General features: G+C 39.3%; 1 protein-coding gene across 3 annotated transcripts in view; it reads left to right on the top strand.

The window, feature by feature from the left end:
* The first annotated feature begins 6,579 nt into the window (after window positions 1-6,579).
* alcama (activated leukocyte cell adhesion molecule a) overlaps window positions 6,580-18,110 on the top strand; it is an 88,621-nt gene continuing 77,090 nt past the window's right edge. For 2 of the 3 annotated variants that reach the window (XM_073874313.1, XM_073874312.1), the window contains exon 1: window positions 6,582-6,831. In XM_073874313.1, the coding sequence (XP_073730414.1) occupies window positions 6,774-6,831 (58 nt within the window). In that variant the 5' untranslated portion in view covers window positions 6,582-6,773. Of the gene's footprint in view, window positions 6,832-18,110 lie in introns of all 3 variants that reach the window. The other variant, XR_012372623.1, reaches the window with a different exon arrangement.

The raw sequence follows: 18,110 nt of genomic DNA, 5'->3' as shown, positions 1-18,110 counted from the left end.
TTTCAGATGCAAAATTTATGGGAGGAGAGTATTTAAAGTAGTTTGCTCATCAATTTAGTGGTATTTGCAACGCCTAACAAAAAGCATGTCTTAAACCCCAATATGCCCAATATGGTTTTGGTAGACTGTGTTGGTATGAATATGCACATTTTTGGAAATGTTTTATAATGTGCGCCATGTTAGTAAATCAACCGCAGAAACTTCCACTTCCATCTGCACTTTTTTTAAAAATGGACTCCAACACACTAATAGAGTGCCGTAGGGATGACATATTTTATAGGCTAACCTGAATGTAAGCAGGACACTGGTTCCCTTGTAAAAAAGCTCATTGATTTTTTCCATAGATTTGTGGATATCACAAAAAAATAAGATCTGTGATTAACAAAAGTTTATGATTTTTGACCCAAAAATGTAATCTTCACAGATGAGTGTAACTTTAATGAATACTTATATTTCGAGAAAACACGCTTACACTTCAAAATTCATAACATTTGTATCCATCTATGAAGACCTGGTTTCACAGACAAGGCTTAACTAAAGCCAGGACTAGGCCTTAGTTAAATTAAGATGTTTACTTTTATAAACATGCCTTACAAAAATATGTTACTGCGGTGTATCTTGGGATAAATCAATGGCACTGGCATATATGAAGAGTTTCGTTGCAAAACGAGATAAATCCGTTTTTTTAATTGTTCAGAAATCTCGTTTTTTGGTTGTGCATTCCAATTAATATCAATTCAACTGCAGTTGAAATACAGCTAGGTAGCACCATAAAACAAAATATTAACATGATAACGTAATAGTAAACATGTTTTGACAAAAATGTAAAAAAAAAACTTGATTTATCTCGTTTTGCAACGAAACTCTTCATATGAAGATCTGTCAGTCCTTTATTTTAAGTTGAGACAGCTCAAACATGTGTTTTTGTCTAGGACTAGCCTTAAGTCTTTAAAACCGTGGGTAAGTGTCTTTAGTTTATTGTTAAGCAATAATTCAGAAGTCTCTGGGAAAAATAATTGGGCTTTTTTGCGGGGGAACCAGTGTCCCGCTAACTTCCGGGTGGTAAGAAGGCAGTTTTAAAAGTGCCATTTTTCGTGATCCAATTTTTCAAACTTTAGTTGGTGTGTAATGTTGCTTTCAGAGCATAAATAATTTCTGCAAAATTATAAAGTTCAAAGTTGCCAAGCGATATGTTTTTTTTAACAGAATTCACTTTCCAAGGACTACATAGAATGGCTGGATTGCACTACAGCCCTCTAATTCCCAGTTAGGCCCTGTCCCAAATGGCGCACTTCATGTGGAAAGTCTCGTGGCCTTAAATTGGGCGTGCTCGCTTTGTCTATCAGCCCCGCCTTTGCACCCTTGATGCGGTCTTCTTCACTTTACCAATCCAGAAGTCCTTGCCAAAAGAGCAATCAGACGACGGATGGGAGGAGTTCACACTGATGGGCAACTTCTCTGTTCGGCCCCAAAATACGACTCCGGTGCGCCCTCGTGTACTGGCGTCAAGGGTCCCTAAGGTCTGCACTACATGATGTCATCAAAGTTTGGACTGAGTAAGTCCACAAGTCCGGTGTGTGCCATTTGGGACAGGGCCTTAGATATTCAGATTTTTTTACTAACCCCGCCTACAGGAATATGCCAAAAAAGGTTGTGACCTTGTTGTTCTTCCACAGAGAAGAAGAAGAGTTGTGTTAGTAGAGTGTGTGTTTTTGTCGCCATGCCATCGAGACACTGTTATTTCCATCCCGGAATCAAATCCCCTTTGTTTGGCCTTTGCCGATCGAGGACAGCTTCCTCAATCTGACGTGACCTTTCCGGACAACGTGCGCTAAGCTGCCGTCGTCGAATCACAACACACTGTACTACAGTAGCTACACAATCAGAATTCTTGTTACTTTTAAGCCTAAATTGTTACTTTTTGCCAATTCAATCTGTTAAAAACCAAGCCTTGAAAGTTTGTGATTGTTACCCCAGATATCCGGCTGCTGAGAATGAGCATATCTTGTATTAAAAATGCAGGATATAAATTATAAATGCTGCTAGACTTGGTTGGAGAACGGCTATAGACTGCAAAGCCCAGACAGATAATTAATCTCCCATTCGTTAAGTCTCGAGGACAGATAAGAAGTCCTTTGTATTGTCCCATATTACACTTTGCTTGTTAAAACTCGGAGGGACCAAGGCTTAACAAAAGACTTAACATTCCAACTAAATCACATCCTGTAGTTCAGCTGTTTCTTCTCGATAAAGCTATAAAAGTGTTTCCATAAACAAACAAACGTTTACTTCCATAATGAAAATGCGTCTAGGGTCTAATAGACAGGTGAACCTCGACAAAAACATGCTGAGCAGTTTCGGCACAATGATACAATTCTCCTTCAAAAAATACATTTTTACAGTAAGGCAACAGCCTTTTAACTGCTTCAATCAGTCACGCTTCCACAGTTGTATTTGGTTTATGACTTTGTCATCTTGCGAGTGCGCTGCAGATGATAGATGGATATTGCTAAGCACTTTTTCAGCTCCGTGGTCTGTTCCCCTTGTCGGAAATGAAGTCTGTTTTGAAAGTATACACTTTTACAGCAGCGGTTGGACATGAAACAGCCAAACCGATTGAGTGCTGAATTGGACTGACAGTTTAAAGAAAATATCTGACGAAGGGTCCAAATCCGGGCACGTATCACCTTTCTCGGTTCAAAATGAATCCCTGGTGTTCGATTTTTTTCCCAGGACAATTAAAAAGACTTATCAGTGTCTTTTCTTGTATGAATACTGTATGTGCACACCTGCTTATCCAATGTAGAGCTCACATTGTGATTGTGATTTAAACAAGTAGCAGTCATAGGAAGTGAGATTACGGAATATCAGACCTGCCATTAGCCAAGGGGAGGCGCTGTTTCTTTTGGTTTCACTCCAAATAGGTGATACCTTACTACACTAAATGGATAGGAGTTTCACTTGTTGCTCATTAGGATTAAGCTAAAAATAGCATTTTTAAAGTTAGAGTTTACCCGACAACGTGTATTATTGGTTGCATAGGCCTTGTAAAGTTAAATTAAGCTTATATTTAAAATGTCATGTTTTTAACTGGAGGATCCATACGATCTCTCATCGGCTCCAATAAACATTAAAAAGTAGTCTTCATTAAACACAAAAAACAGCTCCAGAGCTTATGATCATTTAATGCAGCTAATTAATGTTGATGCCATAACACTTAAGGGCTCTCTCCTAAGGCTATTTAAGTAAGACGGTCAGAAAGTTATTTATAATAAAACTGCTGCAATAAAATTGACATTAAAGAGTGTGTAACCAAACCATGATTATTTCCCGGCTTTATTAACAAATGCACTTAAATAATTTTTCCATGTTCAAGTTCAAGAAGAAAGAAACAATTTGATCGAACCAATAGTGGCCCATTATATTGGAACAGCTTGGAATGTCACAACACGCTGTTATTTTTCTTATCTGGTTTATGCCGAATCTATATTTCAAAATATGAGATAACTTAACCGTCAGCTAACGCAACTCAGTTTGTCAACATTTTAAGAATAGAAATAAAAATGTTGTGTTTTATTAAATATAGTTATTTCTGAAATTCTTGTTTTATATTGCCAAGTGCAGGCAATAATTCAAAAATAACCTGCTGCAGTTTTGGGAGTCATTAAATTTCATCCATTTTCAAATGGAGTGTGACAGCTTTCTATTCTCAAAGGGTCTTAATCAAATGATAAGCTGGAAACTGGGAGGATTTGGATAAACACAGATTTTTATTTAGTTCTGTGTGATTTTATGCACCTGATTCACAAAATCTGAAGTGTGGAAGAAATCACAGCAATAAACTCTATTAGGCATTGAACTACTGGGTTTAATGATTTTCTTTGTCAATAATAAATTCAATTGCACGATGTATGGTCAGATTTAAGGGAAAATGTCTTAACATTTATGCATAACTGTAACCTTATCATATTTTTACATGCTACCATTCACATTATTATTTCCGAAGCAAGCAAACAAGCAAACAAACTAAAGTTTACCTTGGACATATATAGAAGAACATAAATGTATTGGTTTGTTTAAACATATTGCCCTTTCCTTTCTTAACGTGTGATTATTTCATCTGACAATAATACTTAGGCCTAACGTTACCATGGTATTGGATGACTACCATGTTATTACCATAAACCTGCAATATCATACTTTTCCTGCTTTGTTGTACCGTCATTGTCTTACCTAGTAGTAGCATAGTCGCCTCGCATGACATCATATGGCAGGTGTTGAAATTGAAGCTCTTCATTGGCAAGACGATAGGAAACATTTTTGTGTTCGTTTAGGTAGGCTAATATTCCACTTCATCAAGCTCCAGTTTCCGAATTGATGGACGGGGTTGGGGTGTTCCTGGACCTCCAATAAGCATTGAGGGACCCCTATAAAGCACAAAAATATAAATTAGGGGGGGTCCCCTATTAATTATATTGGCTTGAAGAAGTCAACATATTGTTATACTGTAGCTTTTAAACTTATTCTTATTTTTCTTCTTACTGAAACTGTTGACTGTAACTCCTCCTAGAGCTTTCAAGCTACATCCACCAAACTTTTCACAAGTCTTTACTGTTCAGACTGATCTGAATTGGGTTGCAATATCTTTTCTAAGGGATCAGACTAATAGAATTTGTAAAAAAGATGAACAAACTGCCAAAATTCCCACGGACTTTGCCAGGTCTGAGGAATTCATAGAAACATGTGGGTTACCATATTTAAAGAGGCTGGAAGGCTCTGTAAGAACATACCTTCAAATGATACATACCTTGCCCTATATACTATGGTAAGGGGAATGCACATAAAACTGTGCTTATCTTACTGTGGTAAATTGTATTTATTTATATAATTCATACTGACAAGCAGCCTACGGAGTATCATCATTGGCAAGGGATCACATTTACGGAATTCTTATGTGGCATTCACACCAGACGCCAAAGAGGCGGCAAGGTCAAGTGATTTATATGTTAAGTCAATGCAAAGACACAAATAGGCATCCTGCTGCGCAATACGCATGAATGACGCGGTGCGGATGAATGGCGCAGTGCGAATGCGTGTTCCGCACAAATTGATGGTAAAATATTCAACTTGAGCGAAAAATTTGCATAACACGAAGTTAAATCCCGTGAGTAATCTAGAGCGAGCAACGCGATGCGATTGCACGCTTCGCGTTTGGTGTAAACCCACAGTAAAATTTTATGCGTGGTTTTCAAGGCGCGAATGAAGCAAGTAAACTCAAAATGTTCAAGCGTCCAACCACTCGCATATCACATTTTTGCCGCCACCACGTTTGGTGCGAATACAGCATTAAAATTGACGATCAAACTGTCAAAATTCTTGGTCGGGGGATCCCCATAATCTTTGACATAATTCGAACACTGTCAAGCACCATTTTGTTCTCTGACACAAATGACGCGATATGGGCGGCGTGTTTGCTGTGAAAACACACGCTATTTGCCTCAAACGCATCTTCGCCCAAGTTGAAAATATTCAACTTGAGCGAAAAATTCGCATAACACGAAGTTAAATCCCGTGAGTAATCTAGAGCGAGCAACGTGATGCGATTGCACGCTTCGCGTTTGGTGTAAACCTACAGTAAAAATTTTATGCGTGGTTTTCAAGGCGCGAATGAAGCAAGTAAACTCAAAATGTTCAAGCGTCCAACTACTCGCCAATATCACATTTTTGCCACCTTTACCACGTTTGGTGCGAATACAGCATTAAAATTGACGATCAAACTGTCAAAATTCTTGGTCGGGGGGTTCCCCATAATCTTTGACATAATTCGAACACTGTCAAGCGCCATTTTGTTCTCTGTCTTGTAAAGTTTTTTGTTGAAAACCTGTTAAAAAAGACTGAGAAATCACACATAACTTATTTGTCAGTACATGATCCAACCTCGTTATTGATCAACTCTTTGAAAAAAAAATCTGAATCAAATTGAAAGTGAATCGTTCACATCGTTTTGCAAATAATCCCTAAATGAAATGAGTTATAATGCTAATGAAACTAATGAGTAAACAATGAATACATAAGGTCATTCAACTCTTTGAAAAAAAAACCTGAATCAAATTGAAAGTGAATCGTTCACATCGTTTTGCAAATAATCCCTAAATGAAATGAGTTATAATGCTAATGAAACTAATGAGTAAACAATGAATACATAAGGTCATTCAACTCTTTGAAAAAAAACCTGAATCAAATTGAAAGTGAATCGTTCACATCGTTTTGCAAATAATCCCTAAATGAAATGAGTTATAATGCTAATGAAACTAATGAGTAAACAAATACATAGGGTCATTTGCTTGTTCTAATAAAATTAGTAGATATTTATGTATCAATAGTCTTGGGCACTTATTTGAACACTAAGAAATCAGTCATAAGTAAAACATTCCTACAAAATCCAAATCGCTATTGTCAGTCAGACCTTTCCAGTGTAGACATCAGCGACAGCTAGACACTGCGCTTCTCAACGAGGAGGAAGGCGTGACACTGGGGGCGGGGCTGGGGCGTGGCTAAACAGCAACTCTCGTGAGTCCTGACTCGCTAGTAGCAGTGTTTGTCCAGAGTCCAGACTTCACCTGCGTGCTCTACTTACAGCAGTGTGTCTGATCCTTTCGTCGTATCCAATCAGATCTGTCTGAATTCAACAACTCAAATCGTCTACAGTTTTTGAGATTCTCTTCGGACATCAGAGGTGACTGTATAAAGAAGATTCCGTGTTTTCTTAAAGGATGCAGCCGGTTTTCTACCTTTTCGGTGCCTTTATAGGAGTCCTGGTGTTTTCTCCAGGTACGTATGTGGACATTTACAATGAACATACTGTATGCCAATCTCATATTCTTCTTTAAAGATGGGTGGCATAATCCTTAAGTTTTAACAGGTTTCTTTCCATAGTGACAAGGATTAGATTTTTGTCAGGGATTTTTTTTTTATCAGGGAACATCATCAACAAGTGATCATAGAAGCTCGAATTTTATCGCAAATACACTTAATCGTTATTCTAACGTTTTTTCCTAACGAGTTTATAACTAAAGATTAGATACCCGTGTTCGCCTCACATTCGTTCATTTTAGTCTCCGGCAAGTGGAGACTGTAACGCCTTAAATCAAACTTTTAAGGTCTCTGTGAAAATGTAGTGTTTTGATTTTTAGTTAGAAGGGAAATACTGATGACTCACCACAGTCACCGGCGTAATTTTGTGTTACGTTGTGTTGTGCTTAGTTTCGCTTAGGTGCATCACTGTTTTTCCTGTCTGAAATCCCCAATCATGCGTCAGTTCTAAACAGAAACTAAACACGTGACTGCGTTTGTTGTCATGGGTGGCTTGTCATGCCACATACACCATCCCGGCAAGTTAATATGTTATAAAAGTCTATGAATGTAAATGCTGACATGCGCGTGAACGCAAATGCCCGGCTAGACCCCAACGTCTTTGAGCTCGTGATCGAGTGCGGTGTGTGTATGTGAGCGAGCGCGAATGGGCGCGTGTATGTGAGCGCGAGGTTGCGGAGCTGGAAGGCGTTGTGTTAATATGATCAGCCATTTGACTGGTTTATGGTTTTGTCACAGTCACCTGATATATAACCTGAAATGAGTGATTTTATTTGTCTTCCCATGTGAAAAAATACCGCAGTATACTTGGGGATTTACTATAGTACATCTAGTTTTAAATCACTATGGTGTAGTCATTAGGCTACTACATTTTGTTAATGAATACTGTGGTATTAATTAACTATAGTGAAATCATAAACTGTAGTAAATAATACTATAGTACACTATAATATTTATTATGATGAGGTACAGGGACAATGCTGTATCTAGGAGTTATACTACAGTTTACTATAGTAAATACTAAAGTATAATACGGTATTTTTCATGTGGGTTTAAAATTATCATAACGTGTTTTGTAACTTTGGAGACAACGATAGCTGTATTACCCGTTATAATTTTTGCTCTGCAGTGATGATCTACAAAAAATGTGCACATTGTGCTGCCCCTACTTGCCTTTTGGCTCATATAGTAAAACCAAATGTATGGTATAGATCACACTACACACACACACACACACACACACACACACACACACACACACACACACACACACACACACACACACACACACACACACATATCGTGATATATCTAAATATAGATGTTGCTTGAAAGGCACTGTTTGTGCTGTTTTGGGATGTCAGGATATTTTGTTTTTGCCAATAGTCGGAAATGGAAAATTTCGAAATCAGCTCTGTCACATGGCAGAGAAATAGATATCATGTGATACTTAAAAAAACAGCAGGGTTTATTGTAATGTGTATATGATCAAAGATTCTCTTGAGGGCTATTGTTTGCTTAGTTAGTCAGATCTGACATGAGAATGGGTGTGGCTGTAGCATCAGGTCCCATGAATATTTTTGGTATTTTCCAGTGTAGTTTCCAACTGAGAGAACATGACATAAGGTTTATTCTAGTAATCAGGTATGTTTGCATATACCTTACCTTCTTGCTCTGTAAGTTAAGGTAGTTTTAAAAGGTTATTCCCATCCCTAAACACAGACAGACACAAGAAAGTCATTTGACTCAAAGGCTATTAGCCATTGTAACTGTTTTGCTCTTTTGTTTGTGTCGAAAAAAAATCATAAAAAAAAAAAAAGAATCATACACGTTAACATGCATGCATACGAATTGCCATCTTTGTGAGCTCAAAAGCTGGATGTTCACCTAATGTCTTTATATTCAGAAAAACTCAATCTCATGCAGGCTTCTGAATACATTATTATAACCTGGCTGATGAAACATTTCATTTTGGTTGAGAATGTTTCCTCTTATGTAAGGATAGGATATGCTAAAAGCTTTGTGATTAATAGACCGAGTAAAATCTACTATCAGTGGCGTGCATAATAAGACTTCATAAATCATTCTTATGTCAAATTTAGTAACATGATATTGAGCATTTATTAAGGGTGCATTGTGAAATGCCCTGCGGGGCATTTCCGAAAACGATTGCACATGACGTCATTTGGAAAGGTTTTCTAATCCCAGCTTTCGTATACTGTACGTCACTGAATTTCCAAAATGTTCAGTGATGTCACTCTTGCTCATGGCATTTAAGTGACTGACTGCTGAATAAGGAACTGAAAATAATAAGAGACCAACAGATCTTCTTTGTTTAGCAATAGATGGAAAAAACATGACATTTTTGATCACTTAGGTATTTAACCGAAAAGTTGTGTTTATGCATCTGTGGTCTTGTGTGGGGTGATAAAATATTTTGATGTTGTTTATAGGCAGGCAGTGTTTTAGCTGAGCTGATCAGTTCCACTCAGATATAAAATAAAATCATGTCAGGTAAAAGATCTCATTCATATCTGCATATTCATTCGGTTTAAGCCTGACTATGGAATTGCTTCAGCATGAACCGATGGCAGCATATGGTTAAAGCTAAATTTACAGCTCTGAGGCTTTGTTCCCACATAAGAAGAGACAAAGATGTTGAAAGCATAAGTGAGGGATCGTGTTTTTATGTTGTAAAATGATTGTGGGCATTACGCTAAGTTATTGGATACAGATTTGGAGTAGACAGACATTTAAGCCTTTAGTATGTGCTTTTGACCATCCTCCTAAATTGGTTTGAGTGCCGGGGCCATTATGTCATCATTTATTCATATTTAAATTCCCTCCCAACCACTCACGCTCGCACGAATGCACACATGGCTTTTACAGTAAATTACTCGGGCCATGTGTTGCACCAATCATATTCTTACCCGTGAACCTCATCCCTGAACACAAACACATACGTTATCTCATCTGGTGTCCTTTTTGTCCATCATGTGCACTTTCATCTGCTAATGGATTAATCAGACCGATGCTAAGAAGGCTGGCTCGCCGTCTTCACGGTCCACAACAGCCTCTGGAGACTTCACCCTGTCTCATTTTCTCTTCTTCAATCCCCCTCCCCTTTTTATATCACATCCCTCCTTCTGCCACATATCAGAGCAGACGCTTTCATTAGATTTGCGTACGCTGTTTGATCACCTGTTTTGTTGGTTTGATACCAGCATGGGCGAGCAATAAAAACAACTTCTCCCAAGATTGCTGGTTGATAGAAGGCGGTGTGTGGTCTTAAATTGGAGACCTTCCCCTGGCAGCATATGCATAGAGGGAATATTGTTCTCTCGCTTTAATATTGTTACTCATATAAGTTGTGTAGTGATGCACAGCGGGGAGATACGAGAGCAAGGCTTCAGAGATAAGCTTTAAATGAGAGAGAGAGAACTGACTTCAACGCTATACACAATAATGTAATTTTCACAGTGGCGTTCTCATCCGCACAATCAAATATGGAAGTCTGTAACTGCGATGTTTAATTCATCTCTTCAATGGCCGACCTAATTTCAGAGTAGTGAAAAACCTGCGGCTGCGTGGGTTTAGATATTTAGATGCTATTATAGAAGATTCAACTGACAGAAGACGACAACTTCTGGGGTATAGGGCCCGAGAAGTTGCTTGCTTTATTTTTTAATAAAGGTGTGATGAAACATGAGGCTTTATCTTTGTTTACAAGCTTTGGCTTAAAAAAATGTATTCCACGAAATACTGAGATATTTATCATTAGAAGTTTATTCTGATATACTTTTAGGGCTGCAACTTTCATAATCGATTAATCAGGTGATTATTTTTTCGATTAATCGACTAATTGGATAAAAACATAAAGATTACTCAATTAGTTTTTTTATACTTATTATAGCTAAATAAGGCACTTCATTGGGGTATTCACATGTAGAAGTGTACTTTTAAAAGTGCAAAAGCCACCCACTACTACAGAGATTTACTAATATAAACTTTTTGACTTTTAAACCTTTATTAACCAGCATTCGTTAGCGCTTTTGCGGCCATCATTGTCCATTGTCAGGGTTGCCAGATCCGCTTAATAAAACCAGCCCAATGGCCAAAATTAAAATTAGGCCAAAAGCATCCCAATGACTATTCACAACCCAAATACCAACAACTAATGAATCAAGACCAGGGTTCCCACGGGTCCTTGAAATCCTTAAAGTTTGTGAATCTGGGGGAAAAATTCAAGGCCCTGAGAAGTTTTTGAAAACATACATACATAGATACAGGTCATTGATAGTGCTTGAATCTAAGTTTTCTGGAAAAAAATCCATATTATTCCCTGTGTAGTGTAGGATAATATCATAAAAATTCTAGACTTTTTAAGCACACGTGCTAAACTGTTCACTTTAAATGCGTATATCTTTTGTATGCGAATGTTGATTCATACCAAAATGCTTTTTTGCATAGTTGTGTTTGACACATGAAAACGTCTCGGGTTACGTATATATAACTGTTGTTCCCTGAAAAGGGAACTCTAACAATCAAAAGGGAACTCTAACAATCAAAAGGGAACTCTAACAATGTATCTTTAAAGGTAATACGATGTAACCTTGCTCTCATTTGAAATGTGTCCCCACATTTAGTCCTTGAATTTGAGAGTATTGGACCTGGAAAGTCCTTGAAAGGTCCTTGTATTTGAAGTTAAGTAACCCTGCAAAACCTTCCATCTCTGACACGCAGAAAAACATAAACCTGCAACAGTTTAAAAGTATCCCAATTCAGAACTCAGCTGGAAGGCCTAGGACCTGGCAACGCTGTGGTCTTGGCAACGCTGCCATGATTTTAACCAAGCTGGTTGCGCGGTTAGAAGAAGCAGTGCTTGATAAATGTGGAGCTCACGTTGTATGAAGAAAACGTGCCTGACTTTGAGCATGCAGTTGACAACGAATTTCATTATCGCAATTATTGCAGCCATAGTGTCTTACCTGTTTAGATATTAAGATGCATGTTTTAGAAGATGTAACTGACTGCCAAGATATAAAAGACGCCAACTTCTCAGGTAAAGGGCCGAGTTATATATCAAGTTTTGGTAATATAACAGTATTTTTTCTCAGGGGGATACACTATACAATACCTGTGGCTTTGGCATGTAAACATTTTTTAACACGAAATACACAGATATTTATCATAAGATATATATTCGGACATTAGAATGATACATTTATACCTGTATTTGTTTAACTAGGATAAATCTGCACACGACAGTGTGTGACAGCTTGTCATGAATTGAGGTGAAACCATAATGATCTAGGCCCATCATTACGCCTGTGTTTTATACCATTTTGATTTTAATAGGTTGGTGTTTAAAGAGCCATAACTGACTCTTTCGGGCCCCTCTGGCTCATTTGCGGGCTGGTGGTATAAATACATTGATGTGTCAGTCAATAGCAGGGTCAAGGGATAGCGATCGATCAGACAAGCATCCAATTATTTCTACAGGATCGTGTTTTTTAACTTGCTCTCCTTGGCTATAACTCAAGCGCGCAGTTAGGCTGTTCTTACCGAGGCCACCTCGGGCTTTTCATTGTTGTTTTAATGGCAATTATGTGGTTGTTGGAATGTTATTTATACGTTTTCTTATAGTGCGAGAGTCATAATTCGCCAGAAGAAAGAGTTGTCTTATCGATCAGTTTAGAGATCACGGCGTCAAGCCAATTCGAGTAAGTTTAGCGAATGGCTTGTGCTCATGAGCGTTTGGATCCAACGCTCCGTAGGCGCACAGTTTTGTGGTCGATAATACCCCGCAGACAAAGCATTTACATGCTGCCTGCTTGTTTATGTTTATTGGTTTATGGTGGTCTGGCAGATATTATTTCATCAATGTCAGATGTCTGTCCTGGCATTTAGAGCCGCCTACAAAAGGTTGCGAGCCGTACCGGCCCTTACCTCATTCACCCCTCCCAATGTCGCATTCTGTCAAATATCCATCTGAGGCTTTGAGCGCTTTAATTCAGGCTGACATTCAAAGCCACACAACCTTTCTGGCAGCCATGGAGACGCACGATAACCGGATTCCCATTCTGGCTTCGCCGCTTTGATGCCGCCTGTGATGTGCAGATTGCATTTCTCCATGTGTGAGTACGTTCCTGTCCGCCACTTTCGCCTCTTTAAGTGATGCTTTGAACCCGAAATGGCATGACAGCGGAAGGCAAAGTTTCCCCCCCCCCAAACAGCACCGGATAGAGAGAGAGAGTGTGTGAGAGGGGCGTGTGGATAAAAGGTTGGAGTGCCCATGAGTTCCGTGTGTGGGGGACAAAGTCTCCCAGAGCTGTCAGGGTGAATAAGCAACTGGCTACGTTGGTTAAACCTATTATAGGTGAAGCGGGGTTGAACCGTGATCTTGATGGGTGACGATCCTATTCAGAACCGCTGAACACAAACAACACGGGCGGAAGAAAGTCTTTGCTGTGACATCCGGGAGTCTGTTTGCTTTTGTGAAGGTTTGAAATGTGGCTGTTTAAATCTGAGGCAGATAGGTTTAAAGACACTAAAACACCATCATGACCAAAATGTCAGAACAAAATGGTGAAAATATAGCTTTCATTAGAGCAGGGCCCTTTAAAAGGTCCTAATATGTACCATAGGTACAGATACGTATACATTTAGCACCAATATGTACCAAACTCTTTAGGTACAAAGGGGGTACTTTTAGAAAGGGTACCAGCCCAGTGATAACTAGGGACCATTTTTGGAGTCTTGTTAGTAAGTCTTAACAGGCCCGACTGGAGATACGCATGGTAGAGTTTTAATTGTGGCGGTGGCCGATGCTGAAGAAGAAAGAAAGTGGGAGTCGTCATTGTGTCATTGTGTCCCGTCTAGACACTGGGATGATAAATGTGCATCATATATCTTTTTCATGTGGTTCATCTGAGTACATAGCACTAATGAAAAAGGGTCAAATGTTATTCCTGCTAACAATTTAGTGGCCGCCTCCTTCAATCACACCCATGTTTTAGCACCTCCCACTGAATCAAGCTCTGATGCGGTGAATTGTTGTTGTTGCAGGCCTAAGTAATAAATTAAGTTGATTGTGTGGTTAAGGGGTTACTGGTGCGAAAGAAAAGGAGGGTTTGGGGCGTACGGGAAGCGGGTGGGTAAGAATGCAATGAGGGGGGTGGTAAAATCTGGACACAATTGGATTTTAACCCAAATCCCAGAGCAGGGGCAAGAAAAGGAAGTGGATTAAAGCGATAGGAAGTTCAACTCAAAAGTTCATGGTCTGGAGGCTCTGTACGCGATGCCCAATAAAATCAGGCATAGAAAAGTCATTAAGGCCCGAGTAAACAGTCTTTGTAAGTAAAAAGAAATGCATTTAAAAGATGTGTGGTGTAGAGAATCAATTGCGGCTCAATTTATGATCCTCTTCTTTTGAAACTCTCAAACAGCTTTGCCACACGACTTACACGCTATAGTTTGATAGCACTGGATTTTTGACAGGTTAAACATTCAGTAAACCTCACGGTGAAAATGATTAGGGCAGACGGTCGACCTGCTCCGCTCCCGAGAGGCAAGGGAAACAGCGTTCTTTCATGCGATAAATTAGTTCCAGCTCTTGCAAGCTGGAGGAGCACCCTCGGCGGGTTATGTTGTTTCAGCCTGCACCGTTCTAATGCGATTTTAAGAGGTTGGAAGTCAGAGAAGAGGTAAATGGTTGATTATGTATAAACAGACAGTGCACAGCTGGTTCAGTTCACGTCGGGTAGAGAAACAAGCTTGGTTTTTCTTCCTCTATCTATATACCTGTTAGGGCACATCGAGAGCGGTGGCCTTAGGGGCTGCGCTGTCACCATCCAAAATTCCTGTTTTCATGAGCAAGTCTTTATCTTCACATGCAAATTTAACAGTTTAAGGGCTTTTTTCGAGGCTGTACATTCCAACTTGCACATTTTTTGTATGTACCACGGAGAGTAGGATCAAGCAGCGTTTTTCCCTAGATGATCACACTTTGTCTTTTTGCTCTCACTGTCTTGTTCCGGGGGGAAAGTTTAGGTGTGATTTGTACTCTTTTCGTTCAATAAATCCCACCTTATGGGTGTTCGCTTGTTCCTCTGTCTCCCACCCGTCAAAGTTCCTGGTTTCTTTATTCATTGTGTGTGACCGCACTTTCTGCATTCAACTCAAATTGATTTATTTACCTTCCAGAGAGGTCAAGTACAATGGGCTCTGTGTTTGAAGATGTGCAAAAGGAATTGTGCCGAGGAAAACTGAGCACGCTGAGCTGAATATCAAGTTTTAGGAAAGGAAGAAGTTTTAGAAGTTGTGTCGTATATCTTTAAAAGAGGCTTTAGGCCTCGTTTCACCGGATGTCGGAATGGTAGTTTGTTTTTTTGATTGTCCGACTGGACTTCACTTTAAAGGTCACGTTCTTTCTGATCCCATTTTTTAAACTCTAGTTAGTGTGTAATGTTGCTATAATAGCATAAATAATACCTGTAAAATGACAAAGCTCAAAGTTCATTGCCAGGCGATATATTTTCTTTAACAAAATTCGCCTTTCAAAGCCTACAGCGAACGGTCTGTTTGGACTACACTACAGCCCTCTATTTCCTGCTTTAATGACGTCACTAGAACAGTTTTTTGACTAACCTCCGCCCACAGAAATACGTCAGTCGCCAGCTAAGCTAACGGCAAGCTAAGCTAATGGCAAGCTAAGCTAACGGCAAGCTAAGCTGCTATCGAATCACAACACACTAAACAAGCTACCCAATCAGAACTCGTTACGTATTTCTGAAGGAGGGACTTCATAGAACAAGAAAAACAGCCAGTTTTTAAGACAGTGAAAACAGCAATATACAGAAAGTAAATTGTGTAAAAAATACCGCGTTTTTTACACGTGAAACATAAACACATGTGATATTGCGCACTGTAAACACAATCAAAGCTTCAAAAACACAGAAAGAACGGGACCTTTAAAGTCCTATTTCACCTATCCTATAATTTTCCTCTAAAATTGAACAAGGCAATTACGCATCCAGCATTAACCATTGCGTCGTACAGAAATGGGCTGTAATGGCCAAAAGTGTGATTTACCTGTGAGCTTTTTTAATAGCAAGACTGACTGTTCTGTTCTATTCAAATAATTTTTCAAATCTCTCAAGTGCTCGTATTAGCTATTATGTGACCCATCAAAATGTGAGAGAGGACAGGTATTGAGAAAGATTACAGTCAGCTTTTTAATACACTAAGCAAGCACTGTAGATATTCGGTAAGCCCCAATGGACACAATCACATTCATCATCCATCTACACTCTCAGAAATAAAGGTACAAAAGTTGTCACTGGGACAGTACCCTTTCAAAAAGCTACACCCTTGTACCCAAAGAGTGCATATATTAGTACTTCAAAGGTACATTTGGTAGTTCAAAGATACATATTTCTACCTAAATGGTACATATTGGGAACTTTGTGAAGGGTACCGCCCCAGTGACAGCTTTTGTACCTTTATTTTTGACAGTGTATGTTTCATTATTCTTTCAACTAAAGGCGGACCCAAAGTGAAGCTTGTCGCCATTTCGATCAGTCATGTACAATGCACACCAACACAACCGCCTTTAAATCTTCAAAAGCTTAGCAAGTGCTTGGCATAAAATGATGTATTAAAGAGTTACTTATACATTTATAAACATAAATAACTCTACCACTTACAATAACACTCAATTGCACACCGGAGCACTTAAAAAAGCCTACTCCATCTTCTGCCGGGCCATTCTGCTGATGTGAGCTTGTAATTTAAGTGATGGGAACGCAGGCTTTTGTCTGCTTGGATCCCTGCTAAAAGCTTGGCACACTAAAATGAACCACAAGCCGACCAACTTCCTCTTTTTTGCGTCCTTATTTGGTAGTACCTGCAAACGTATTTGTAGAGCTTTGAAGATAACACCATTCTTGGAAGCAGTTATCGTTGATGTCATACTAATGGTATTTAGGTAAAAGCCAGTGCCTTTGGTGTCCTCAGCATCTTATGCTTTTAGGTGGACTATTTGCAGGTGAAATTGTTTTTTTGCTTCCTGTCTCACTCCATTCCTCTCTCGTCCAGGGTACGCAAACACTTCTAAAAAGATTTCTTCAAGTGTGTTCCCCCAAGATAAGAGACGATGTATTTTTCTGTGGGCAAAACGCTAATCTGCTGCTGTTCTATATATAGGCGTCACAAGCAGAGGTATTTGTCTGATTCGAGTCTGTGCGGTGGTCTTATGACCACATTTTAGTTGTCATTTAATGAAATTGACCTCTGAAACACAATGTTCCTCGAATGGTGCCACACAACTGAGGAATTGCTAGAGGTGGTGGAAATATGTTTTGCTGGTGTAGAGAATATAAGAAACAAGTAAAAGGTCACAATATATGAAGGTTTTGAATGCAAACTGAACTTCCACCTCAGTTTCTGTGGAAATGCTAGTGTTTTCCTTTTATTGGTTTGCGTCTTTAAAGGTGGAAGTGACAATAAGGTATACACATAATTAGAAGAAGTTTAGAAAGCATCATGGTGCTGACGTCTCTCTTTCACTTCCTGTCTCACCATCAGTTCTTATTTTATATCAATTTGGCTTCATATGGTTTCATGTCTTTGTTTTATTCAGTTCAGGCAGTCCCTCATTTCTATTCCTGAACTTCCACTATCAGTTCTCTTATTCTCCTCCGCGTTGGTCTCTCAAGCGTGTAGGAGAGTAACATATCATATCTCTGTAAAGCTCTGGAGCGTGGTTGATCTCTTTCATGAACTTACCTGGGTGCCTCTTGCGTCTCAGATGGGCCGAGGCAGCCAACGGCTCAGTGCCGCGACTGATGGGTTTTATCGACTGCATCAGACGTTGCACCACCCTGGGTGGCTGCCTTACCCATCAACCTCCAAATAACCAACCTGAAAGTGATGCAGTGACCTTGTGACTCGACCTCTAACTTCGGTTGCGGCCAAAAGCATAGCAGGATGTTAACGTGCAAGAATATAGTGCCAGTTTTAACAGGTTCAAGAAAGCATTCACACTGCATACGGGCACTCGACCTGATTTTGCCAAGTGAGAGATGTCCTCAGGGCAACATATTGTGTTGACGTAAGGTAAACATTTTCATAATAATTCCTAAACCTATAATTGACCCCATAATAAACCCATAATAATGCAGTGAACTACTTTCTCATTGCTTATCCAAAGGCGTCTTAGGTTTCACAGGGATCGT

This window comes from Misgurnus anguillicaudatus, chromosome 12 (assembly GCF_027580225.2).
Source record: "Misgurnus anguillicaudatus chromosome 12, ASM2758022v2, whole genome shotgun sequence".
NCBI classification, from domain to species: Eukaryota; Metazoa; Chordata; class Actinopteri; order Cypriniformes; family Cobitidae; genus Misgurnus; species Misgurnus anguillicaudatus.
Note: the sequence above shows the minus strand (reverse complement) of the source record. Positions and strands in the feature narration are given on the sequence as shown.